Genomic DNA, 25,288 nt, shown 5'->3' on the forward strand with positions numbered 1-25,288 from the left:
TAAACAATTTCGAGCCTGCCAGGACTCTGCGCCTCGAACTCACAGGACAAGTTCGGGCTATGCGTGTATTACATAATCCGTGGTGGCGCTCACTCGCACCCGACCCGCGCCTCGTACCACGACCGCAAGGGCGACTAACTGGCCAACCCCCACGACTAAGCCGACATACGTACAGTGTAGTAGCTTCGCAATATACCCTCTTTGGACCCGCGATCAGGCTCTCCAGCGCAACCTATATAGCTTATTTTTGCAAGACTTTTCAGTCTTGTCGGTATTTACGATGGCTCCAGTACGTACGCCTTAGATCGCAGGATGAACGCGTCCCTTCACAGTGCCCAAACTAATAGAATATCGCAGTACCGCCCAAGTGGAAGATCAAGCCGCTCTGGTCGGAGCCAGATTGACCACGATGTTTTTGAAGGACTTCCTGTTCGAAACTGGCGCCGTACAACCATGAGCGTCGGCGCGCCAGCAAGAATGGAAGCGACGTTGCCGCATCACTTACAACTCGAGCTTCCCATGCCAAAGGAATCGCATCTGCTCAGCCCCATGAGCAGAGCACTACTTCAAGCTGCGCGGGCAGGCACAATGAACCAACCTCCTGCACAACAGGCGGACAAAGAACAGGAGAGCAGTACCGAAGGTCAAGAGGACGAATCAGCGAAGACGTTGGTCGCAAAGCGGTGGACGGCAGTGCCTCGCAGTCAAGAAGGACCAGAGCCCGAATTTTTGGCAAAGAAGAGAAAGGGCCTGTCGTCAAGACCGATTGGCACGCTGGCTGACGGTGACTTGCATGTGACGAAGCGCACGAAAATCCGAAAAGTCGACGCGAATGGAAATACTTATGTCATTGACATGGTGGTAACGGATGGGCAGAATATTGATGGCGAAGTCATAGAAGAGATTGTTACAACGGATGGACAAGACGCTAGTGCTGGCTTCGGCGCAGATGGTGGTGCTGCGCAAGGCACAGAGACGCCGATACGGAAAAAGCCTATGCCGCCTCGAAGGAAGCCGAAGAATTGGAAGAGAAAAGTACAATTTCTCGCCAATAAAGAAGCAGGAGCGGACGAGTCATCAGCGGCTCAAACGCCCATGGATTCTGGCGAAGATACTGGCTCTGCAGCAGCAGGGATGGATGGAGAAAATGAAGATGTCCCGATGTCCGACACCGCGGACCTCCCCGAGGCCGAGGCTGATGATGAAGATGAGAAAATGGACGAAGACGAAGACGATGAAGAGGACACTAAAGTCGGCGCTGATGAAAGAGAGGCTTCCACTGAGAATAAGCCTGACGTTACGGGTAACGAGCCCGTCGTTGCTCAGCATCAAGACCCATCTATTGCTACGGAAGCGCCGTCAGATTTGAAAGATGAGCAGCCAAGTGTGCAGGAACAACCAAGTGTGCAACCGGAGTTGGAACCGAAGCCCGAGGATGCTCAAGGAACAGAGTCGGTATCTGCAGTTGAGGCAGAGGCGCCTAAGGAAGAGCAGTCTGTCGCTCAGACCAATGAGCCAGAGCTTCCTCGGCCTCAGGATTCATCGAACGTCGCGGAAGAACCTTCGATCTCTCACGACGAGCAGCAAAATGTGCAGCCAGAAGAGAAACCGTTAGAAGAGAAGCCCGTAGAAGAGCAGCCAGCGGAAGAGAAACCAGCAGAGGTTAAGGCAGCAGAAGAGGAGCCAGTAGAAGTGAAGCCTGAAGAGAGCACGCCAGCAGAATTAACATCTGCGCCTGATTCAAATGATGCAAATAAACCAGAACCCACGCCTCCTTCCGAAGCGCCAGTCGATAATCAATCGGAAACTCCAGCGGAGGAACCAAGCAAGGTCCAAACCCCGGTTGCACCTGAATCACAACCTGAACCACAACCCGAAAAACGGCCTGAGCAACATCTCGAGCCAGAGCCTCACCAACAAGTTGAAGCTACTCCTTCGGCCGAAGTGCCCAAACTCGAAACCGAGACCGAAAACGCAGCTCCCGATGACGCAGTTCCAGCTTCAGAGATCGAGCACACGCCACCTCCTCTTTCTCAGTCCTTGGAATCCCAATTGGCTGGTTCAACTGAACCTGAACCTCAACCCAAAGCGGAACCTGAAGTACTTTCTGAGACTGAGAATCAACCCACAAGTCAAGATGGTGTCGATGGACAAGAAGCACCCGCTGCGCCTGGCGCTGTGCAGGGCCAAGGACAAGAAAGTCCCAGCGGTCCCAACGCACCGCTGACATCAGAGTCACTGGATACTCAAAAGGCGGAGCAGGCGGAGCAGGCAGAGCAGGCAGAGCAGGCAGAGCAGGCAGAGCAAGAACCGCAGGCACCTCTCAATGACGAGGCCGCCACGCAGGAGGCCCCCGCGGAGAATTCTGTGCCTCCTCCAAGTGAAAGCCAAGAGGCCAATACTGCTTCTGAAGAGAATGATTCATAGAAGAAAAAAAAGAAAGAATTGTTTGTTCTATTGTCAATTGTGATACCCTGATTATTATAAAGTTTAATATATATATCGTTTCTTAAAATTGTGTTTATATATCATTTCTAAGTTTGTTTAGCAGTGTTGGGATTCTCATGGAACAATGTGTTGGGTTGCAACGTCTTGGATGGTCGACGCGGCTCCATTTACTGGTGCAATCAAATTGTTAATCATCCAAATCCCGTTCTTTCTAAGTTGAATTCAGGTTGCCTCATCAACGTCTTCAAAGGATCCAAGATAAGTTAGAGGTATAGAGAGGTTTGGGCTTGCCAAACCTGCTCTTCCCGGTCGTCGTGAAAAGGTTATCGTGCCAGAAATATTTGGGTTACTAGAATGCTGAGACGGGAAGTTCCCCCCCCCTGAACTCTGCAAAACACTGCTCATCTGTGTCTAATCGGTTGAGGCGGTCGAGGGGCAAAAAAAGAAGGGCCCTGAGGGCCAAAAAATTGAAATGTCGTCTCTGTGGATCGAACACAGTACCTCCAGATAACTAGCGACTTACATCGCGCGTTTTGGACAGAAGTTGGGCTTCAGTCTGGCGCTCTCCCAATTGAGCTAAGACGACTGGCGATAAGATAACCATCCGAATAACTCTGTACAGATTTCTTGTTAGAAGTGAGCGTAACGAACGATTTGTTGTCCCGTCATGTGCAGCATACTTCTTCTCGTCTTCTCTTTCTCAAGCACTTGATGGCGTAAATCCATTCATCAATGAATATAAACATCCACAAAAGGATAAAGGCTAGCGCAATGAGTGCTGTCCCAGTCAGGCTCAGGATGCTGAACCAGCGAGAGGTGGTCCAAAAAGCCACCCAGTGTTCGCTGGACACCTGCTCAACGGCCATACCCACCTGCATGGAGTTCAGGAGGGTAGTAACTACCGCGAAGACAAAGAGAACCGGGCCATAAAATCTTCCAAAGATGTCGCTATATTGGCCGTGGACTTGTTCATAGTAGAACCTCCGGAGCAAGAAGGGAGCGTAGAAGTTGAGCCGAGAAAGGCGGATCTCGCCGTAGCAATATCGACCAGAGACATCAACGTCCCGGACGCGGTCGAGCTCCGATATGAAGTCACAGAATCTTGGCCAGTCCACATCTTTCGGGACCAGACGTAGGTGCTCTTGTTGGGCAATGAAGAAGTCGGTTTCATGTTGGATCAAATACCGGTACGTCCGTAAGTATCCCAGGGCTGCCGATCTTAAGACAGCGCAGAGGTCACCGAGTTCAGTGGATTTGCCGGAAAGGAACAAGTCCCAAAATGCGTACGAAAGAAGATAACGAGGCAGAGGCTTAATAAAGATTCGGTCGTGGATCCATACCAGATGTAGGCGAGGATCCTCCGTAACGACAATCTCACGACCTTTGACTTTTTGTCGATGCAACGGATTGATGTTGGAACTGGACTGAGTCGACATCACCCAGAGATACGGCGCAATGGCCTCGAGATCCCTCGCATAAAGCTCCTTCTCGAGGAAGCTTCTCAGGATAGAAGGAGTGTCGAGTTTGATGTACGGATGACCCGGTAGTGTTGTGGTGGGTTTCACTTTGCTCGGGGTTGCTGTATCGTCGAGATCACTGCAGAGCTGGTAGCATTTTACGAAAGGGAGGGAGTATAGCATCGTGCACAATAAGAGATAGGTGATTTAAAGTGATTCAGCGGGTGCAGAACACTCTCGTAGACTTCGCTCTTCGCCCATCTATTCTTTCTTTCCGGCGGAACCCAATCCGCCGAAGGCTGCGCTGGCAATGAGATTCAAAAGTTCCGCCAGGCCTTGCAGCATTGACAGCGTGTAGGAGAGTCCTTGTGGAACAATGGCTAAACATGACTGGTGACATATTTGAGAAACGATGTGTGGCTTCAGCCTTCCGTAGTTGTTGACAATACAAGGTACAAAGCTTTCGGGCTAGCATGTTGTTTCAGCCTTGCAGCATACACAATCCCCACTTCATGAGAATGTAAGAGCGCCTGCGGGTTCACTTGCTCTTAAATACCTCTCTTCGCCACTCCAGCTTCGCTCTTTGGAACACTATCTTACGGCGCCCAAGCATACTGCACACAGAAGGTCTCATCTTCTACATCATGGTAGGCTTCGATCAAGACTCGAGATGGACACTGCTGAACAGACCTTAGGTACGAGAAGTTACAGACGAGGACGTGGGACTCAAAGTCCTTTATGATGGAATGGCAAATGATCCTCCTGCCAACGGGGGAAAGATGTTTGAGTGCGGGTGTCAAATCAATTCTGGATGATCGTCCTGACAACTTCCAGCATTGTTGCCGTGCACGGCATGGGGGCACATCCCGATGACACCTGGTGTAAAGCTGTTGGCCCAAATGACGACAGGCACTACGTGAACTGGCTGCAGGAGAGAAACATGCTACCGGCAGCAGTGCCAAATGCGCGTATCATGAGATATGGATACCACTCCAACTGGTTTGGAAAAGATTCGATCAGCACCAGAGCTTACAACATCAGCCAGCGGCTGCTGTTGACACTGACAAATAAGAGAAATGTGAGATTTCTCAGGCCATGATTATCATGTATTACTAATCTCTATACACCAGGACAACCCCACTCGACCTCTTATCTTCATCGCACATAGTTTTGGCGGTTTGGTGGTTCTGAAGGTTGTCTGGTTTGCAAGTATTGATGGACTCTACTGACCGCTGCCAGGTGCTTCTCGATGCCTTTCTTGAAAATAAGAGATGGTCTAGTATATACGAATATACAATCGGGTTGATCTTTCTTGGGACACCTTTTCGAGGAACGCATGATTCAATGTCTCAGGGCGAGATCCTTCAGGTTGCAGCGAAGTGCTTCACAGATGGGACTGTCCATGAGACTAATCTCAAAATCTTGCGGGCAGGGGACGAAACGCTCGTTGATCTAGTCGATAGCTACCTTCGCGCCGCTAGGCAGAAAGTCATGCCGAAAGTTGCATGTTTCTTCGAGCAAAGGGTATCACCTGTGGGCGCAATCGTGGGAAAGTCTGATGAAGTGAGTACGCTTCAAAGATGTAAAGACTTATATATACTAAGTGAAACCAGATAAAGGATGTCATTCTTGTCGACGAATCCTCGGGTTGTCTCGACATCAATACGTCGTCTGATAAATACGGCCTCCCTCGAACCCACTTCACCATAAACAAGTTTGGGACGCCTAACGAGGAGGATTTCGTAACTTTGTGTTCCATTCTACAGAACATGGTTAAGGGAGGGCCAGCACTGATTAAGAAGCGTCAGTCGCGTATGTATTAGCATCTTAGAATCAGACTATTACAAGCAAGCTCATTTATGTTAAAGCTGCCAAACCGAGAACGTATCATCTAGTCCCTCACGTGCCTGTTTTCCATTTTTGCGGTCGCAAAGATCTCCTCAATGAGCTCTATGATCTCCTCCGGCCACATAAGGGGCGTGACGTGCCTCCCGTCGTTGTAATGCAAGCTTTAGGAGGTCAGGGAAAGACTCAGATCGCGCTTGAATATTGCAGGAAAAACAAAGGCTGCTATCGCGGCATTTTCTGGGTTGACGCGACCTCTGAAGCTTCTGCAGAGCGAAGCTTCGAAACCATCGCCACAGAGATCAACAAGCCAGTCACAAGGACGTTCGACGACATGCCATCAACAATTAGGTTTGTGTTGGAAACTATTGAAAGCTGGGAAGAGCAATGGCTCGTGGTGTACGACAATTATGATAGACCTGACCTGTACGATTTGAGAAAATACATTCCAAGAAGTGAGATGTCCCATTCCGTTTCCAAAAGATTGCAAGCTGACTATTCTAGCTGGACATGGAGCGATTATTGTTACTAGCCGTGCCGAGGGAACCGGTATATTGGGGGAACTTATTCGAGTGCCATCGATGTTGCATGATGGGGGCGTAGAACTTCTTCTCCGACGAATGAGTGCTGACGAGGTCAAGAAGAATACTCCTGTCGGACTGCAAATCGTCACTCGCCTCGGTGGTCTGGCACTCGCAATCGATCAAGCAGCTGCCTACATTGCTTCCAGGAGGACTGATCTTACTACATTTCTCCTGGAGTACGAGGTTCAAAAGGCTAAAATACTTCAATACACGCGCGAAGATTTCTGGGACTACAACAAGCAGATAGCAGAGTCGGAGCAGAGTCGAGCGCTAAGCGCATTCACCACCTGGGAATTGTCGTTTCAGCAGATTGAGTCCCAGGACGCAGAACGCAAATCTAGAGTGGGACATTTCCTAACTGTGTCCGCTTTCCTGGAGCCTTCGCATATAGGGGAATATTTATTTCGTATTTATCGAAAGGAAGCCGAGGTTACTCCTCCCTGGACCGACATATTTACCTCCGGATACGACTCAGATGAAGATGAATCAAGCAATGAAGAGGAGTCTAGCGAGAAATGGCGCAAAGAAAAATTCTGGGAAGTGATTGAACGCCTGCACCGACTATCGTTACTGCAAAGCATTGAAACTATGCCGGCTGCATCCTTCTCTCTTCATCCACTCATCCGTGATTGGCTCCAACTGAGACGGAAGAAGAGTGAAAGGCAAAAGTTTCTGCGGGAAGCCATTAGACTCATGAGCACTCTTCTTCGTGATTCGTGGTCTGAAGAATCTCCCCTCGCCACGAGACAAAAGCTATTGGCGCATCTCGATGCCTGTACCGCGAATTGCCGTCATTTTAAATTTATCCGCGGGCTTGGAAGCGGAGATATGATGGATGAAACTCAATTATTTGGCGACTTTTATGAATCCGAAGGTCGGTACATGGAGGCACACAACTTATTCAAAAGTCTCTTGGAGGATAACAAATCTTTCCTTGAAGAAGATCATCCCCTTAGAGTGAGTAGTATGAGCAACCTAGCGAGGATTTGCAGGCATCTAGGGCGGTTTAAAGAGTCCGAAAACCTAGATATACAAGTGCTAGAAGTGCAGAAGAGGGTGCTTGGGGCGGAGCATCCGGACACATTGACCAGCATGGCCAGCCTCGCAGCAACATATTGTCGGCAAGGGCGGTATAAAAAGTCTGAAGGGCTAAAGATACAAGTGCTAGAAGTGCAGAAGAGGGCGCTTGGGGTGGAGCATCCAGACACCGTGATCACCATGGGCAACCTAGCACTTACATATACAGAACTAGGATGGTGGAAGAAAGCCGAAGAGCTAGAAGTACAAGCACTAGAAGTGCAGAAGCGGGTGCTTGGGGAGGAGCGCATTGATACCCTGGTTAGCATGAGCAACCTAGCATCTATATATTGGCAGCAAGGGCGTTATAAAGAGTCTGAAGCGCTAGAAGTACAAGTGGTAGAAGTGGAGAAGAGGGTGCTTGGGGCAGAGCATCCAGACACCCTCCTCAGCATGGGCAACCTCGCAATTACATATACAGAGCAAGGATTGTTTAAAGAGTCCGAAGAGCTGAATCTACAAGTCCTAGAAGTGCAGAAGAGGCTGCTTGGGGTGGAGCATCCGGACACCGTGATCACCATGGGCAACTTAGCATCAACATATTGGCAGCAAGGGTGCTATAAAGAGTCTGAAGAGCTAGAAGTACAAGTGCTGGAAGTACGGAAGAGGGTGCTTGGAGAGGAGCATCCAGACACCCTGCTCAGCATGGGCAACCTAGCATCTATATATTGGGAGCAAGGGTGTTATAAAGAGTTTGAAGCTCTGGAAGGACAAGTGCTGGAAGTACGGAAGAGGGTGCTTGGAGAGGGGCATCCGCAAACACTGATCAGCGTGGCCAAACTGGCGTCAACCGGCTGGGATCAAGGACGACAACAGGAGGCTTTGGATACGATGCGTTCCAATGCTGAATCACAAAAGAAAAGGCTGGGTGCAGATCATCCAAGTACGCTGCCTGCTTCCAAGAAGCGTAGGATGTAACAATCAAGCGGTGAGAACGGGCTGCCAATCGCAGCATCTTCCGCGGAATACGTACATTGTGATAAGTTGGTTCCGGATTCGCGACTAGAGTCACGCTTGCGTGCTACACCAATGCATGGAACATATGAATGGACTTTGCATAATTGGCAGCTCAGGATCTAGCCAGGTTAAGTTGGTAGAGACGGAATACAAATGGGCCAGACTCGCTGACAAGAAACAGTTGTATCACAAGCGCTCGTATTAGCGAGAGCTCATGAGAAAACAGAATGACGTCTTCCCCTCTTCATTTCGATCTCGAGCTGTGCAGTCCATCCGGTGGTCCCTGGATCGCAGCAATACATGTTGGAAGCCCCTTGTACCGGAAGGCCAGTAATCCCTTTTTTGTGCAAATACCGTTGGCCAGAATGCGCGCGAAGATAGGCTATACCCTTCTATGTATTGCAGGTCTACTCCTCACAATGCTTCTTGCAACTCCCGCAGCAACCGGGGAGGGTCGAATCGAAAGTAATGAATCAACATTGAAACGCCACGCCCAGCTTATCGACCTTACTCTGTCCGCCGCCCGCAAATCCCGTGCCGTCGCAGTTTATTTGGACAAGACCCGGCTTGATTTTATCCTTCTTCTTGCTTTTACTATCTTTCTCATTGTCATTGTCATCGTTTTGCGGTGCATTTTCTGTGGCTTGGCTTGTGCCGTTATTCGTCGTGGTTGTTGATGTGTCTCCTAAGAGGCCGGGGAATTTGGGACCGAGATCTGCGTCGCACACGTAGCAGTGAACGTGGGGTCGATCATGATCAGCGTCATGGGCACTGGCTTTGGCCTTTGCTTTGAGGAGTGATTGGTGACGGAGGGGATCGGATGTGTTGGCGGTGGTGGCGGATGGTGTGTTTGCAGACGATGCTGGGGTGGATGTGCCAGAGGATGAAGGTACAGAAGGCGCAGCCAGATTAGGCGCCATGAATTTCTCGACGCAGGGCTTGCAGAGGACATGCCCGCATGGTTTGGCGACTGCAAGGGTCGTTTGTGTTAGTTAAGACCAGAGATTGGAATTGGATATGACAGTTTTGGAGATAAGAAGCATGGAAGAAAAGCTGAAAAGGAAGGATTAAAGATACGCAGAGGGAAGGGAATACGCACGCATTGCCTTAGTACTATTACTCAAAGCCTTTTGACAGCTCGGGCATACTCGTTGTAATTCGCCCGTCTTGCTATCCTTTTCTTCGGTAAACTGTACTGTGACCAGCGTCTTGAGCGAGTAATTGTGTGGTCGGTCTCGGTCAGACGCCGGACAAACGGGGTTAAGCTTTGGCGGCTTTTCAACCTTGTATAGATTCGCAGAGTTGCCGCTGCCGCTCTCGGGGGTTTGAGACGGGACCCAGAAGGAGGGCAGATGGGCTGTTGATTTTGCCTATTGAAATATCGTATGATTAGCTGAGGCTGTGTCTTGTATGAGATATCGGCGTGATATTCAGACAACTGCAAAGGAGAAGGCCGAATCATTTCAACTCACCCTCTCTTCGTTCAGCGCTTTTCTTGCTTTGCCTCGATCTTCTTTGGCGATTCGCAGCAACTCCTCCTCGTCGAGCTCGAACTTGCGCTTCTTGCCCCTCTCCCCTGCCGCTACCGCCGCAGGACTGTCGTCTAGTCCGACGTCTTCTTCGACCATGACTTTGCCGCCTCCTCTACCCACCAATTTTCTTCCCGCGCCAAGCTTCACTTCAAGACCCATTTGAACGCGCTCAAATTCCTCAATCGCGCGCTGTTTTGCTTCATCCTCATCATGCGTCTCTTGCTCTGCCAATTCCGCGCGTTTCTTCTCCATTTCTTTCTCGAGACGCTTAATCTCTTTGCGTTGCGCAAGTAAATTGTTGAAGGCGCACTCGCGGCAGAAAATGTCCCCGTTCGTGGCGCATGCCACTGGATCGCGTGAAGGAAGAAGACATAGTCGACATGATGCGAAGGGGAGAAAGGCGTCGCGCGACAGACGAGTGGACTGTGAACCCCAGGTCGACTTGAGCAGAGAACGCTCGTATGAGGTGAAGAAGGCGAGAGATGTGTTGCGCTTGCCTGAGTTGCAGTTGTTAGTCTGTGAAGAAGATCCCAATAGAACACAAAAAGTGAAACTCACTATGCGACATGATGCATACGAAATGTGACCAGCAATTGCGGCCAAGCAATGATATCAAGTGCTTCAAAATGAAGCTTCAAAATATGACGAGTGTTGTTCAGGTAGAAACAAGAGTGGAAGGTTGTTTGCTTCGTTTGGATGGTCTGCGGAATGCGGAGAAATAAAACGCCGGGAGCTAAACTTCTTTGGGCGAATGGTGGGCGGCAGAATTCCGGGTCTGAAGTTCAACACCAAAGGTCCCATCCTGTAATGGTAAGTCCAACGTAATCCTTCTCTGCGTTCTCGTTCTGTTCTGCTTTCTCTCTTTTGGTTTTCCCCAGGGGAGGCTTTTCGACACCGTGCATCAATCGGCGTCGTAAGGCCAGATTTTGCGTCTTTTCTTTACTGATATTCGATTCATTTCTCGGCATCAATGCAGTCGCGGTAGATTCTAATTTTCCCTCATTCGACAATTGTCCCCACCATGGCCGAGAATCAGCTTGCCCAGCCGAGCCTCTCATGGCGCATACGGTCCCAATTTGTCATGGGCATGACGGGCGTGCTCTCGCGCTGGTTCATCTACGGTCTTAATCAGACGGAAATTTATGGTCTTGAACCCTTTTTGAAGATTCTCGATGAGCGCAAGGACATTGCGCGCCGAGAAAGAGGGCTTATTACTGGTGCGTTGCCATTTACTCAAGCCAGGGTAGGGGGCGGAACTCTCAGATCGAGACGCAACCCCATGGTACTTTCGATATTTGTTTAAGAATAGACCTGTTGACTCGCTTTTCTCTCTGTAGTCTCGAATCATATCAGCGTGTACGTATGTAAATCGATGCGCTTGGACTCAATTGCACCGTCGGCTCACGGTTACGTTGCTTAAACAGTCTTGATGATCCGTTAATATGGGGATGCCTCCCCTACTCATACATGGTGCCTGATAATCTCCGGTGGGGTTTAGGAAGTCATGACATTTGTTTCAAGAACAAGTACGTCCCTTTCATGTGCAGAATCCACGGACATTGCGCTTCTGCAACTTCCGCTTTATCCCGATAACTGCGCGAATCATAATTGAGAGCATAAGGAATTAATGAGTATTCGTAACAATAGGGTACTCAAATCAATCTTCGAGCCGGGCCAAGTTCTTCCCACACACCGTCTGGCACATTCTCCGTTCGGAGGGCTGTTCCAGCCCACAATGACACAGGCCATTCGCCTTCTCTCGCGTGGTCCATTTACCTCCCCCGAACCTCCTACGTCACTTCCGTCGCCATCCCCTACCCCTGTCTCTTCTCTATCAGCGGACCGAGAAAAGCATCTTGCTTTCAACGATCCCTTTTCGTCGAACCAATTTACCTTTAGTACAAATGGCGAAGACAGCTTCCACGCTCCTTCTGCCTATGCTAATCGGCGTCACGGTTGGATTCACATCTTCCCAGAAGGCAAGGTGCACCAGCGAACCGACAAGACGATGCGCTATTTCAAGTGGGGTGTTGCGAGACTGATACTCGAGAGTGACCCTTGCCCCGACGTGGTCCCAATGTGGGTGGAAGGCTTTGACTCAATTATGCACGAGTCACGAGAATTCCCACGTTTCATTCCCCGTACAGGAAAGCCTGTCCGGATCGCATTTGGTGAAAAGGTCGATATGGAGGAAAAGTTTGGCGATCTTAAAGAGCGTTGGCGACAGCTGCGGGAAAAGGAGACCGAAAATGCCGGTAATGGGCAGCTCCTCCCTATGGGTGTCTTGTCGGATGAGCTCAAGTATGGAGAGGAAGCGGTAGCGCTGCGTCGTGAGTGCACCAGTCGGGTCAGAGCGGAGGTTCTTCGTGTGCGACAGCAACGTGGGTTGCCAGACGAAGATCCCAAGTCCGGACTGGTAGAGACCTGGCGAGCCGAAGGACCGAAACTGGAGGGCCATATGGAAGATGACAGCTGGATCCGCGATGTATGAGTCGGCAATACATAGCGGCGTTTTAGCATTGAATAGTAGCATGGCGAAAACGGGTTCTTCTTATACATCACTTGTAATACAATAAAAGCGAGGAATCTCGGATACCAGGCCCAACCGGGAAAAAAAAAGAGTTGGCCGAGCTGGAAAACATTTACTTTATATTGTTGTAATATATAGACAGCGAAAAGACATTTTATTATATCAAGAGACGTTCCATACGAAAAGATGTTCTATCAATTGAGTCTAAGTTATTGATTCTAAGTACAATAAGAAAGAAAGAGAAGAAAAGTAAAAGGAAAGGAAAAAGAAGAAGGGGCCGTCAGATTAGATCAAGTTTTGGACTCCATCAGCGACATGTCTTTGTTATAAAAGGACCACTTCGGATGAAACCATGCTGGACCCAGGAAACCACCTGGACGTAACCGGGGGCTTCCAAAAGCGGCACATGATCTTCATACTGAGTCGGTTCACCTTTCAGGGGACATTGTCTCCGGAGCTCTTCTATCATCACTCGGCACAAGAAGAAGAAGAGCAGAAGTGAAGCGAAGCTTCAAGGTCCGGACCAGTTATTGTCTCAACCCAAATAAATTTGAGGGACTATAAACGCGTATTCGAGCCCCGGTGGCTTTGGTCGTCTGGGGAAGCTAAGCTCTACCCATCGTGTATCGGGTATTGGTTTTCGGGTGTTGGATAAATATCGGCGGGAGAGAAGCTCAGCTCTGTCGGTCTGCCGTACGAAGATAGAAGAAAAGATATGAAGAGAAAGAAGAGAAAGGAAGAAGAGGGCGGGGGGAGAGGGGCGGATTTTATAGACGAAAGGTCAGAGCCCCGTCCGGCCGCCAAGGTACAGCTGGGTAAGAGGCTGGGAGAAGACTTAGGCAGCAGTCGAATCTGAGAGTGAATATCTGGAGGTTAATAAGTTTGCGCGTGGTTGAGATGGTGATTGGGAGCGAGGAGAGCGTGAGGCCAACCCGCGGCGTGTAAAGTGAAACGAAGGCAAATGTACAGAGTAACGTAGATCGGTATATCAGAAACAAACAATATAAATACGTGAGTATAAGCAGAAAGAAAGATTTCAGATGGTCATTCCGGATATCATAACCCAAAAGGAATTGCTTCATGCATCTGAAAATTCAGATATTAGGGTAATACAGTACAGAATTTCCAATTGATTGAAATGAGAATAAGCTCATGACAAGAACGTAAAGCTTATATTAGTGTTAGCAGCAGTGGCCCGGATGCAACTGAACATATGATGAGAGAAGAAATCTTGCGTATTCAGATGTGGCCGTTCGACATTGGCTGTGGTGTTGAGCTATCCTGCACTGCTGGATTTTCTCGGCTACCGTACAATACTTAGAATTCTCTTCACGATAGATTATTCTCGCCATCAAAATTCAATTTCCAACGTGCAGAATTCGACCATTTTCATTCAAAAAATCGGGGAAAATGCCAGCTGGCAAGAAGAAAACAGTAAAAAATAATTAAAAGCAAAAATAATTGGATACACTGGGAATTGAACCCAGGACCTCTCCCAATTGAATTACCCTCTTTAGAAGGTGAAATGCTAAGGGAAAATCATACCACTAGACCATGTACCCATATTTAGTTGAAAAGTTGAATTTATTTCAATAATTGAATCATTTTGTCGCGCAGATATGAAACTAGCTTCTTTCGGTGAAGCTCTCGGCACGGCATCCGCCGTAGATGAGCATTTGGGCAAGAGGCTGAGCGTCACCTTCCCAGCGGGGTAAGAATTCCAGTAAGCATAGCGACATAATTTGGGGTTTGGGCGAGTTAGCGGATATAAATGCCAATCATATCCCCCTCCACGCTCACCCGGGGGCCCCTTTGCCAGATTACCCTCGAGACTGATTGATCTTCGATCGATAAGGCTGATCTGATAATATAAGATACGATCATCTTTCAATTTTTTCCCTCGTTCGCACCTTTGCCTATAAAAACTACTGCTAATAAAGTACCTGCAACAACAAATATTTGTTTAAGGTACTTTATATAAAGTACCGCATCTCCTGACGATCGCACCCTTACGTCGTCGCGGTTGACCGCATAATACCTCAACACCAATCACGACCTGTTTTTCTGCCATTGGCGTAGGATTCTCAGGCCGCCGCCATTTGAAAGCACGAGAAAGAGCAACGCTTCAAGAATTGGCCTTTTATACCCAATCGTTGTCGAGAAGATTCATTTCAATCTTGTCAAGACAAAATCCCATCTGTGAATGACCTAAAAAATTCCATTCGTTCCGGGGACTCGACGCGGAACCGTGTTAGACGCGAGAGGCAGTGTGGATCAAAGACTACTACTGTGTTTTCGAACTAACCCGCGAAAGAGAGTTTCTCACGACTAACGTGAATTGACCGAAGATCCACTCCTACCATAAAAACAGTAATAAAAAGGGACCAAACTCCATTCTTTTCCTAGCGGTTATGGACGATAGTTCGTACGCTCCACGCTCCCCGGACCTCTCCGCCTACCACTCGTCTGCCTCATTCGCGCAAGACTCTGCGGCGGCCGCTGCATCCGCATTTATTCCGCAGCAGCAGCAGCAGCAACAACCGCAGCAACACCGCTACTCCCAGCATCATAATCATCACCATCAACAACCACTTCCTCACCAAGCCTTTCATCAGCCTTACCAATACCAACAGCAGCAACAACAGCAGCCGCCACAATACCAAATCTACGATCCGTCATCAGCCATATATACACCCGCGCCTGCGCATTCTGCACATCGTCATCAGTCTGGGCCCCAATTCCAAGCCTCCTCATCACACGACCCTTCATTTTCTCATCATCCTCACATGGCTGCGGGCAACGGACACGGCAATGCCGACTGGCTCCCTTCCGGACCAGGCCGCCGCTCACGACGAGCTGGGGCCGGCGCTGGCGCTGGCGTCGGTGCAGCAAGTAATGCGAATTCCACAGCTCTCGTCACCGGTGCCGCCGCCCTGCCAGGTTTCGAAAACGTCGAAGTGAAGACAAAGTTCCCCGTCGCGCGCATCAAGCGGATCATGCAAGCAGACGAAGACGTTGGCAAAGTCGCACAAGTCACGCCTGTTGTAGTTTGTACGTTCTCGTCCTTACCTATCCCTCTCTATAGTCTCGTCATGAAGAAAAATTCACACAAGCAATCCCAATACTAATACCCCATTCCTCCCAAACAGCAAAAGCACTCGAACTCTTCATGATATCGCTCGTCGTCAAAGCCGCATCCGAAGCACGCGGCCGCTCATCAAAACGCATCACCGCCGCACACCTCAAGGCCGCCGTGGCCAAGGACGAACAATTCGACTTCCTCAACACAATTATTGAAAAGGTCCCCGACGGGCCAGCGGCCAGTGACTCTGCCAAAGGCGGTGGAGGTGGCGGCGGCGATGACGACGAAGGGGCATCTGGCGGTGGTGGAGCTGCTGCTGCTGCAGAGCCCGGCCGACGAAGACGAGGCGGTGGAAGCACAAGCGGCGCTGCTGGAGGCGGCGGCGGTGGCGGAAGGAAAAAGAGAAGAGACAGCGATGATTTCTGAAACTCCTTGCTCTTCTTCCTTCCCTCCCTTTTTCATCTCGTCTCATTTCATTTGGATCTCTTTTGCCATTTTTTTCTTCCCTTATATCTTTTCCTCCCTCTTTCTTTCTTTCTTTCTTTCTTTTGTCATCTTTCGTCACGTCTCCCGTTTCCCTGCAGAAATTTGACGAACTCGCATACCCTGAAGCGGATCGGAAGAGGATTGCTGGTACGGAGCAACAGCCAGGTCTCTTTTTCTTGCCTTTTTCATTTTCTTTTTTTGAAACGGCGCGCGCGTACAGGTGTTCATTTATTTTCTGATTACGCCTCTTTACGCAAACACATAGTCTATATTATCGTATACCAGAAACAGGGCTTTATATCTTCCAGCCAAGGCGTAGGGTCTAGTTTCAATTCCAAAGCTCAAATTTATCACTTTATCTCTGTGTACGTTTTAATTCAGCATCCTCTTTTTTTTAAAAAAAAAAAAAAAAAATATTGGAGCATCTGCTGAAGCTACAAACACCTTTGGATATTGAAAAAGGACCAAATGCAATCATCCATTTAAAATAAATCTTGGCCATGCAATCAATCAACAAATGATTCACTCAGTCAACCAATGAATTTTTTTCCGCCAAATTGAGATCAACCAATTAGTAAGTCTACGCAGTCAAGTAAATCAAGATAAGCAACCAAATTCAATATATACTGCTCCTTCCAAAGACCACCCCAATCAAGTTAGGGCCCTTTCCAACGCTTTGTTTTTTTTTTTACACAAAAGAAGAAAGAAGTTTGATATCTGGAGTCTGAAACAACAGAGGATCCCAAAAAGGGAGAGAAAAAAAGAAAAGAAATGAGAATGAAGATTACGTAAAGGAATAATTTTCGCTTTTGTCTTTCCGGAGAGTGACAAGCAGAACAGAAAGAGTATAATGAGCAAAACAACAAAAGGAAAAAGAAAGAGGTACTATAGCTCATCGCTTGCTATTGCTCTGCCGCAGCTGCGTGATCGTCGTAAGAAGAAGAGGGTCGGAGATGAAGATGTTGAAGAAAGAAGAGGAAAACGGAGGGGAGAAATGATAATTAAGAAGGAAGAAGAGGATGAGGGAAAGATATGAACAATGGCTCCCGACAAAATGATGATTCGGAGACCGATCGAAATGCGGATTAAAAAGGTACAGTTGGAATAAAACGTATCGACAATGACGACGATAAAAGTCGGTCGGACGTAAAGCAGAAAAATTGTGGTTCTAGAGGAGAGTACGCCGAATAAAGCGAACATGGATGCATACCGATGAACAGTTATACCGGCAACCTTGATGAGATGGCGATGTTGGCGAAACACGGCAGATGAATGGGTTGAATCGATAGGTTATTTCCAGATCAACCGGCCCGGCTAAAGGTGCAAATTCTATCGAAAGCGGTGGGGGACTAAGTTCTGATTTCATAGCCTCTTCATAGACCCTCCATATCTTCTATTTCTTCAACTCCGCCAACGTCGTCCATATCATCAAAGAGATGATCTTCGTGGTCTTCATGGGTACGTCGTTCGGCAAGTGCGCGCTGGCGGTCTTGTTCTTCCCGGTTGAAGCGCTCCTGGAAACTACCCACTGGCGGATTTCGGAACTGGCTGCTGGAGAAGCTGCTCCCGCCCTGATGGGACATTTGACCTTTGAAAGAGTGGTTAGCGCAGAACAGGGGAGTGGTGATGGGGTACAAGCACAAACCGGAGCTCAATGGTCCGCGTTGATAGTCACTTTGCTTTCGATTTGCCAAGATATCGTTGTTACCAGGCGCCCAAGCTGCATGATCCTTTGATGTGAATCTCGCGTTGAATCCTCGAGGAGTCTGGTCGTCGGTAAATTTCGGCGGAGAACTAGCTTCCTCAGGAGGGATCTTGAAAGGCTTTGGAGACGGAATGCGCAGACTCCCAGAGGTCGAGTTCGGGGTGCCATACGAATTCAGATGAGACTCATTGTACTTATTTTCTTCTTCTTCTTTGAACGTAGCTAGGCGGCCACCCATGCTATAGCGCGAGTGGCTGGTATTCTGATCTCCCAATGCCCCGTGACCACTGTACGGCTTGGCCGATCTGTGACGGAAGTTGCCTTGGGCGAAGCCGCCAACAGGATAAGCTGGTGCCGAGTGCCCCTGACTACCGGTCATGCCGAGGAGATAATCGTAGCTGATAGGCAAGCTTGACTTGCGAGAACCCATGGGAGTTTGCCTGCTGTTGGGGTTGATGTTCAGAGGATTAACTCCCGTTGGAGCACTGGCCCCTGGCATATTATAACCTCCGAACCCTGAAAAACTGTATGAGGAAGATGTCGGTTCATGAATCCGCCGGTTTTCAATATGTGAAAAGACGTCCTGGGGCTTCGAATTTTTGTTGCGGGAGCTGGGAGCGTAAGAAAGAGCCGGGTCAATTTCCTCATCAAGCTCAAAAAGATCGTCGTGATCGTCGTCCTGGTGGGAGGGCGTTTGATCCAAAGAGAGACCGCTTATGCCAAGATCTGTGCCAGTTTCTCCGGTTTTTATTGGAGACGTATGCCCAGCAGAAGGTTTTACATTGGGACTGGAATTGGGAGATTTGCTTGCAAATTGAGCTCCCATACCAGCACGATGGTCGGCGCTGGCCTCGGGATTAGAGGGCATATATTGATGAGCAGCTTCCGCCGAGAAGTTTTCCACATGAGGATCCATATCCATTGGTGAGGAAGGAGACTCAGAAGCCAGTAGAGAGGCTTCGTAATCGGAAGGTGAGTCTTCGTACGAGATTGACTCATAAGACGGAGGAGTAAAAGGGGAAGACTCCTCGAGACTTGCTGATGGAGCCACTAGACGGTCTTCAAGAATGAAGAAAACACGTTTGGGACTGGTATTCTTCTTCGAAGGGTCTTTGAGACTGCTTCTGCGAAACAAAATCGGCCGTGGAGAGGACACGGCCTTTTCGGATGCAGAAAGCGGCGAAGGTGGACTTTCAGGTTGCTGTGTACCTGTACTGTCAGGCTCCTTTGAGATCGTCGCGGTCTGTTCGACTTCCTCTTTTTGCTTGTCTTCTGTTGTGATGGATTGTGAGCTTGAAGTTGCCCCACTGTTGCCTGTGGAAACGTGATTGTCCTTTTTGGTTTCGAGCAAGGGTAGATAGCTGGGCGTGAAGACTCCCCGAAACTCACGTTCTCTTTCGTGGGGGGACCTAATATGTTCGACGTGACTACTACCTCCGCCATTTGCGTCCTCTGATCCCAGTAACTCTTCCTCAAAGCTATCCGTGCCATCTAGGTTTCCAACATGTGGCCTCGCCCCGGCATCAGTCGTCGGCTCCGGAGCCAATTCTATTTCTTCCGAAGCTGGCTCTTCTGGGCTCTGCCGGCTACCTGCATCATCACTATGTCTTCGCAAATCTTGTTGATGGTCTGGGTCCTTTCCAAAAAGGCGGCGTAATTGGATTTCATACTGCCGGTACTCTTCGTCCTTGGCCGCTTTAAATCGAGCAATCTCCTCGTCGAGGCGCCTTCTCTTTCGGTCTAAGGCGTCGATCATATGCCGCGTATCCTGGTCAATCTGCTCGTTGGCCTGGTCTTCCAACGAAGTCTGACGTGCAACCTTTGGGTCATCTGTCAAAGCAGCGTTGCCGCCTTGAGCCATTGTCTCAGTCGACAAAGTCGCTGACGACATGTTGGACACTGGGGTCAAGCGATTCTGATCCCGGTTTTGGAATCAGGGTTACCGCCAGTCTCGATTCGTATCCAATGCGGCGTGCGACAATAAGAAAATCATGTATATGCAGTCCAATGGTTCTGGGATTATGTGCACGTTATGCTGGCCGATCACCCGCAAGCGATTACTTTCTAGTTGCTAGGCAGCTGCAGGTGCACCTGGTGATCGGCAAGAGCGATCATGTGCGGCCCCACGGCGGGGTTCACGATGTTGTCGAGGAGACAGACAAAGTCCAAATACGGGGTTTGGTAGGCGGCTCCTCACGATATACCGAGACAATGTGCTGTCAAAGTGGTCACGATGCCGATCAAACGGGACCTGTCGGAGGATTGTCAGTACCTGCATTAAACCAATTGCATTTGGCCCCTCCCCAAGAAGAGTCAATGGAACGGCTTTTTTGCTAACCAAATTGTCTCAGATGGCAGCTTGGTCGCTGTCAAAAGACCGAGCTTGGGATTCAATGATAGGTCCCAGTCTTGATTTGCGTAGTCGTTGTCGTTGCACGAATTTTCTCTGCTGTTTGCAGCCTTTGGGGGGAAACCTGCGTCGGTCTTTTCCGATCGAGATGCACTGACTTCACACTGATGAGATCACCCGAACTGCTGCAGTCCGCCGAGAAACCAATCGAACAACAATTGATCACCACTGAGTGTGAGAAAGCGAAGGGGCGATGATTTGAGGTGCGACACGTATCGTTATCGCATTGGGTGTGCTCCAATGCAAAAGAGAGAAAATCCAAGCGATTGAAGACAATCGGGAAAGAGGAAGAAGGGAAGGAGCAAATGGGGAACAATAAGCAATTCAGGAATTTTGATGAAAAAGAAAATGGTCTAGGTGAGGTGGAGAGTGCCGATGAGAAATGATTTCGATGAAGGTTTCCCTTGCCGTCTTGCGCATCGCATGTCATTGATTGATAGACTCTGCACTACAGACTATTACGCCTTCATTTGTGATTTTACGACTAACAGATTCGACTCTTCTACTTTCGATCTGACTCTTCATTACAGTTACGCCGGAGGGCTGCGGGACCACTGTCCCACTCTATTCTATTACCACCCTGGCTTGCGGCACTAATTGTCCGGCAGAGAGAAAGAGAGCCTTTGGGGCTGGCCGTTAACTGGGAAGCCAAGGATGGTTTCCCGCCTCTTGAGAGACTTTTCCTTTTCTTTCCCTTCTCTCAGCGGAAAGAGAAGGCAGAAAGTGTGACTACTACTCACCACCGGCTCATGCTGGCCGTCCTCGTTCCTGGCCCGTGCACTAGGTATTCCGCCGACCACATCTCCGTCCACCATCCTAATGCGGCCAGAATTCTCCCGAAAAGGTCTCTTCATTCTGTTCGCGACCGGTCTAAGCTGAGCAGAATCGAATGAACAGAAGACTCGACTCAGGGGTGGACGTTTCTGTTACATAGAATTATGTCAGAATATTCAGCCTATTTTTTTTCCTTTGCTCTGTCACTGGAAATGGAAATTTAAGAGGGGGGACGCTCGATGCCGCTTGCTTGAGTTTGATATACTCGAGGATGCTTGATATTATCATGTGCACAGCGCCATGGTTGCGGCATGGAGAACGTGTGCAGATCCGGCGGGAACTCCGAATGAGCATCCCTGCAGGCGCCATTGCATCCATATTATTCCTCATGCACCAGCCCAATCCAGGGTGATACGAGTACCCAAGTCTCGAGTGTTGCACTGCGGGCTGTGGCTGTACAGTACATGTATCATTTCATGTGATGGCAGCATATTGATATCATGACCGCTCAAATGTGACAGCGGAGAAGAATTTCATGCAAGGATAGCCTTGGACCCGTGGCGCTGCACGTGTTAAGGAGAGACAAAAGAGAAATCGTGAAATATTGATTGGATGGATCCAACGAATACAAGTTGATGGCGGGTTTTGAAATGGAATTACAGTTCATACTGTGGCACTCGTCTTGCCTACGAATCGAGGGCTGGTCCTCGTCCACGGGTATGATCCACTGTGGCTAAGTTGGGGGACATCTGGAGCGAAGTTTGGGCCCGTCGTGGGGCCGTCGTTGGAAAGAGGAATAACTGGAGGTTTCAATGTAATTTACTTGATTTTCTTGGCTGGATGGTGGAGCTTCGGCGGGAGCAAGCACCTGGGCAGCCTCGACTTGGTCCCCTAACTAAACCCCCTTTGAGGCTGAGACCCCATTCTGTCGCCCCATTCGTTACGATTTGCCGATACGCCGACACCTTGCGAGATACAACAAATGATACAACGACTAACAGGATTGTGAGCTACAGACCATAAGCTCAACCTCACCAACAGCTCTTGTGATTGAGAATTGAACTATTCCATCTTCGATTTCTTTCCCATTTGCCCTTTCTTTTTAATAGCCCCAATGTCCGGTCGATTCGTGCGTGCCTCCAAATATCGTGAGTAGTCCTGCCTCATAACCTTCAGCTACACTTAAAGCCCCTGGAGCTCTCTAACGTGTCCCCTCCCACACAGGGCACGTCTTTGGACGCCCCACGAAAAAGGTGAGACGACAAGATAGAAATTTCCAAAAGTGAATCTACGCAGAGATTCTAAACTATGGCAGGAACAATGTTACGATAATTTACGTATCTCCCACAATGCGTGGGACACCAATCTCGTCAAGGTGAGTAGATTCGCCTGCTCGACCCATGGGAGACGCCCCTGCTCATCGCATTCGAGGCCAATCCGAAATATCTGTCGGTCAATTGGGAGTCGGGCGGAGGTGGTGCTTTTGCTGTGCTGCCGTTGGAGGAGCGTGGTCGGCTGCCGGAGCTGATTCCCCTCTTTCGAGGCCACACCGCTGCGGTGCTAGATACAGATTGGTAAGTGTCGCGCGACACTCTCAGTCACAGGAGAACGAATCTAATAAGTGGACAGGCATCCTTTTGACGATTCGCTCGTTGTATCGGGATCCGACGATGCCAAGGTACGTTGGGAGACCGCGCTCGAACAAAACACATGAGGGGTTTGAATACTTACGACTGCCAAGGCATTCCTCTGGAAAGTGCCAGAGGACTTTACCTTATACACCGATGCCGAGGAGCCTCAGGATGTGGCTCCAATCGCCAAGCTCTCTGGACACACAAGGTGAGGATCGCGTTTGGAAGCGAAGGTTGAGCAAGCAATTAACTGTTTCTCACAGAAAGATTGGCCACACCCTATTCAACCCTGCTGCGGCGAACGTTCTTGCGACTGCTTCTGGGGACTATACCATTAAGATTTGGGACATTGAAGCTGAAAAGCCCAACCTGACGTTGAAGCATGGTGACATCATCCAGTCTCTCTCATGGAGCGGCAACGGCTCAATGCTCGTTACAACCTGTCGGGACAAGAAGGTGCGCATATGGGATCCCCGCCAGGAGCGTGCGGTACAGGAAATGGCTGGACACCCTGGCGCGAAGAACAGCCGTGTGGTATGGATGGGCGAGCATGACCGTGTGGCTACCACTGGTTTCTCCAAGATGAGCGATCGGCAACTGGGTCTCTGGGACATCCGTGGGGGCAAGGAGCCTCTCGGAGGGTTCAAGAAGCTTGACTCGATTTCCGGTGTCTGCATGCCTTTCTGGGACGACGGCACCCAGTGTCTCTACTTGGCTGGAAAAGGGTACGTGCATCCCCATGTTTGTCCATGGAAACTCCATGAATTTCTCTAACTGAGAAGCAGTGATGGAAACATTCGTTACTTTGAATATGAAAACGATAAATTCGAGTTCCTCGCTGAATACAAATCCACCGATCCGCAGCGTGGCATTGCATTCCTGCCGAAGCGTGGTGTCAACGTAAGTTGTGTGGTCTCATTTGCGCATTCCCAAATTACAAGCCTGGGGCTAACGGCAATTTCGTTGCGGCTTAGGTCCATGAGAACGAAGTCATGCGCGCCTACAAAACGGTCAACGACACGTACATTGAACCTGTTTCGTTTATTGTTCCGCGCCGCGCAGAAGTGTTCCAAGCCGATATTTTCCCGCCCGCCGTTGGTCTCAAACCGGCCATGTCTGCCAAGGAATGGTTCGATGGCAAGGAGGCTTCACCACCCAAGATTAGCCTTGAAGACATCTATAACAATCAGGAGCCGTCCGAGGTGCCAGCCGACTTCCAGCCTCCCAAGCAGCCCCCCAAAGAAAATGCTGCGCTGTCACAGAAATCTGCCACACCGTCGCCTGCGCCAACGGCAAAGGCAACTGCTGCCGCACCCGCACCTGAGCCAGCCAAGGAGGCAGCTCCCGTAAACCAGGCGACGACCGTCAAGCCTCCGCCATCCGTGAATGATACCAAGAGCGCCATGGCTGATGCGGCGGCCAAGTTCGCCGACAAGGCAGAGGAATCTTCTAGCGAAGACGACGATGACAATTCCAGTTTTGAAGAAATTCCAAAGCCAACGGAACGCTTCTCCGCTGCCGCAGTTGCGTCGCGCATGGAAGAGAAGACGCACGGCCCTCAGCTCTCCTTGCCTCCGCATGGGTTGGCTGCGAAACAGGAACGAGAAACCCCGGCCGCCAAAGAGATTAAGCAACTGGCTGCTACATCCAGCGCGAAGCCAGAAGAAAAGGTAGTTCTAATTATTGATCCATCCCCGCCTTCCCCATCCCCTCCCATTTTTTATCCATGATTCTTTCGTCCCATTCCTTCCCAGACCATTCAAGAATGGCCATCTTCATGTCCTCCCTTTCAACCATTGCTGACCCTTTTCGGTGAAAACAGAAGCCCACGCCAATCTCTTCACCATCACCCCAACCTCAACAGCAAACGTCCAAGAACGTCATCACCTCCAGCCTTACCACCGACATGGGCCCTATCCAGGACTCGCTACACGAAATTAAGCAACTGCTCTCACAGCAAACCCGCACACTCGCTGTCCAGAATGACAAGATTGCTCAACTCACCGCCGAAGTCGACACGCTCAAGACCCGTGTCGGCGAGGCCCGTAGCAGCCGCGACAAGGACGAGCGTATTCGTCAATTGGAGCTCGAACTTGAGCAGTCGAGGTCTTAAGCGGCCTGTGTGTCCAGAGGGTCGCCCTGCTTGGACAAATTTGTAAGATGGACGAGTTTTGTCGGTTTACCGTATGTCGCGGCGAGTTGTACGATGTAATTCAAATAACCAAATACCATCAGTGCACATTTGCATCTCTAATTCATTGTTGATGAGTCCCATAGTTGAAAGTTCAAAATTTTGATATTGTTATATCGTTACAGCTTTTGATATTCCTCTTCGTTTCATTTCTACCCTGCTTATCGTTTTGACAACTTCTCATACTCTAACATGTCCAGGTACCATAAGTGTAATACCTTTCTGCAACATCAGGCATAAAAACAGAGTAGTGTTTATCACAAAATATATATCCTTTTACCTAGCTTTTTTATCCAAATACCAATTCAAATCTATCAAACCCGTCAACCATATAAATCATATAAATGATTCCCCCTCCGTACCTTGATCCAGCCATAGTCCTATCCAGTCGTACATTCTTTTTTTTTGTAGATAAGAGGCTTCAGTTATCACCTGAGAATATTCCAATCGTGGACCTGGAACGTCTGGGACGTCCGGTGACACGAGCCAGCAAAAATCACGACGTCCTGGTACAATCCGCCCAAGGTGCTGCCCCTGTATGGCAAGTGGGGAGAGGGTTGGAAAAAAAAACTCAAAAAA

General features: G+C 49.4%; 11 protein-coding genes and 2 non-coding genes across 13 annotated transcripts; 6 read left to right on the top strand and 7 right to left on the bottom strand.

The window, feature by feature from the left end:
• Positions 1-280: 280 nt before the first annotated feature.
• On the top strand, positions 281-2,427 carry L228DRAFT_269109 (hypothetical protein; the record flags this gene model as incomplete). Its single annotated transcript, XM_018335236.1, has 2 exons — positions 281-289; positions 358-2,427. 2 exons carry the CDS (start codon positions 281-283, stop codon positions 2,425-2,427), a joined length of 2,079 nt encoding a protein of 692 aa, XP_018187197.1.
• A 494-nt stretch (positions 2,428-2,921) lies between these two features.
• Positions 2,922-3,034, bottom strand: L228DRAFT_t91. The gene has a single exon. It is a non-coding gene; the product is annotated as a tRNA-Phe (tRNA).
• L228DRAFT_156863 (hypothetical protein) lies at positions 2,984-4,557 on the bottom strand. Its single transcript, XM_018329351.1, has one exon. The coding sequence runs from the start codon at positions 4,086-4,088 to the stop codon at positions 3,114-3,116; it is 975 nt and encodes a 324-aa protein (XP_018187198.1). The 5' UTR covers positions 4,089-4,557; the 3' UTR covers positions 2,984-3,113.
• Positions 4,144-5,818, top strand: L228DRAFT_156852 (hypothetical protein). The gene is made up of 6 exons (XM_018329349.1): positions 4,144-4,552; positions 4,601-4,692; positions 4,740-4,983; positions 5,036-5,098; positions 5,145-5,468; positions 5,519-5,818. Exons 1-6 carry the CDS (start codon positions 4,550-4,552, stop codon positions 5,726-5,728), a joined length of 936 nt encoding a protein of 311 aa, XP_018187199.1. The 5' UTR covers positions 4,144-4,549; the 3' UTR covers positions 5,729-5,818.
• L228DRAFT_156853 (TPR-like protein) lies at positions 5,819-8,462 on the top strand. The gene is made up of 2 exons (XM_018329350.1): positions 5,819-6,205; positions 6,255-8,462. Exons 1-2 carry the CDS (start codon positions 5,908-5,910, stop codon positions 8,327-8,329), a joined length of 2,373 nt encoding a protein of 790 aa, XP_018187200.1. The 5' UTR covers positions 5,819-5,907; the 3' UTR covers positions 8,330-8,462.
• Positions 8,463-8,841: 379 nt separating this feature from the next.
• On the bottom strand, positions 8,842-10,468 carry L228DRAFT_239606 (hypothetical protein; the record flags this gene model as incomplete). Its single annotated transcript, XM_018331163.1, has 4 exons — positions 8,842-9,338; positions 9,468-9,738; positions 9,841-10,397; positions 10,459-10,468. 4 exons carry the CDS (start codon positions 10,466-10,468, stop codon positions 8,842-8,844), a joined length of 1,335 nt encoding a protein of 444 aa, XP_018187201.1.
• A 255-nt stretch (positions 10,469-10,723) lies between these two features.
• L228DRAFT_283790 (hypothetical protein) lies at positions 10,724-12,575 on the top strand. The gene is made up of 4 exons (XM_018336148.1): positions 10,724-11,117; positions 11,238-11,256; positions 11,325-11,426; positions 11,548-12,575. Exons 1-4 carry the CDS (start codon positions 10,922-10,924, stop codon positions 12,389-12,391), a joined length of 1,161 nt encoding a protein of 386 aa, XP_018187202.1. The 5' UTR covers positions 10,724-10,921; the 3' UTR covers positions 12,392-12,575.
• Positions 12,576-13,048: 473 nt separating this feature from the next.
• L228DRAFT_156902 (hypothetical protein) lies at positions 13,049-13,625 on the bottom strand. The gene has a single exon (XM_018329352.1). The coding sequence runs from the start codon at positions 13,510-13,512 to the stop codon at positions 13,198-13,200; it is 315 nt and encodes a 104-aa protein (XP_018187203.1). The 5' UTR covers positions 13,513-13,625; the 3' UTR covers positions 13,049-13,197.
• A 267-nt stretch (positions 13,626-13,892) lies between these two features.
• Positions 13,893-13,992, bottom strand: L228DRAFT_t90. The gene has a single exon. It is a non-coding gene; the product is annotated as a tRNA-Ala (tRNA).
• Positions 13,993-14,841: 849 nt separating this feature from the next.
• L228DRAFT_239608 (histone-fold-containing protein) lies at positions 14,842-15,938 on the top strand (the record flags this gene model as incomplete). Its single annotated transcript, XM_018331164.1, has 2 exons — positions 14,842-15,481; positions 15,580-15,938. The coding sequence occupies 2 exons, from the start codon at positions 14,842-14,844 to the stop codon at positions 15,936-15,938; spliced, it is 999 nt and encodes a 332-aa protein (XP_018187204.1).
• Positions 15,939-17,133: 1,195 nt separating this feature from the next.
• On the bottom strand, positions 17,134-19,963 carry L228DRAFT_156926 (hypothetical protein). Its single transcript, XM_018329353.1, has one exon. The coding sequence runs from the start codon at positions 19,592-19,594 to the stop codon at positions 17,372-17,374; it is 2,223 nt and encodes a 740-aa protein (XP_018187205.1). The 5' UTR covers positions 19,595-19,963; the 3' UTR covers positions 17,134-17,371.
• On the bottom strand, positions 19,801-20,624 carry L228DRAFT_156930 (hypothetical protein). The gene is made up of 2 exons (XM_018329354.1): positions 20,042-20,624; positions 19,801-19,954 (listed from the first exon to the last, which is right to left on the bottom strand). Exon 1 carries the CDS (start codon positions 20,541-20,543, stop codon positions 20,094-20,096), a length of 450 nt encoding a protein of 149 aa, XP_018187206.1. The 5' UTR covers positions 20,544-20,624; the 3' UTR covers positions 19,801-19,954; positions 20,042-20,093.
• Positions 20,625-21,877: 1,253 nt separating this feature from the next.
• L228DRAFT_231194 (DUF1900-domain-containing protein) lies at positions 21,878-25,033 on the top strand. Its single transcript, XM_018330562.1, has 10 exons — positions 21,878-22,035; positions 22,112-22,140; positions 22,203-22,262; positions 22,319-22,461; positions 22,517-22,565; positions 22,629-22,726; positions 22,782-23,243; positions 23,304-23,418; positions 23,493-24,188; positions 24,341-25,033. The coding sequence occupies exons 1-10, from the start codon at positions 22,002-22,004 to the stop codon at positions 24,629-24,631; spliced, it is 1,977 nt and encodes a 658-aa protein (XP_018187207.1). The 5' UTR covers positions 21,878-22,001; the 3' UTR covers positions 24,632-25,033.
• The last annotated feature ends 255 nt before the right edge of the window (positions 25,034-25,288 follow it).

The sequence above is a fragment of the Xylona heveae genome (assembly GCF_001619985.1).
Source record: "Xylona heveae TC161 unplaced genomic scaffold L228scaffold_7, whole genome shotgun sequence".
Lineage (NCBI taxonomy): Eukaryota > Fungi > Ascomycota > Xylonomycetes > Xylonales > Xylonaceae > Xylona > Xylona heveae.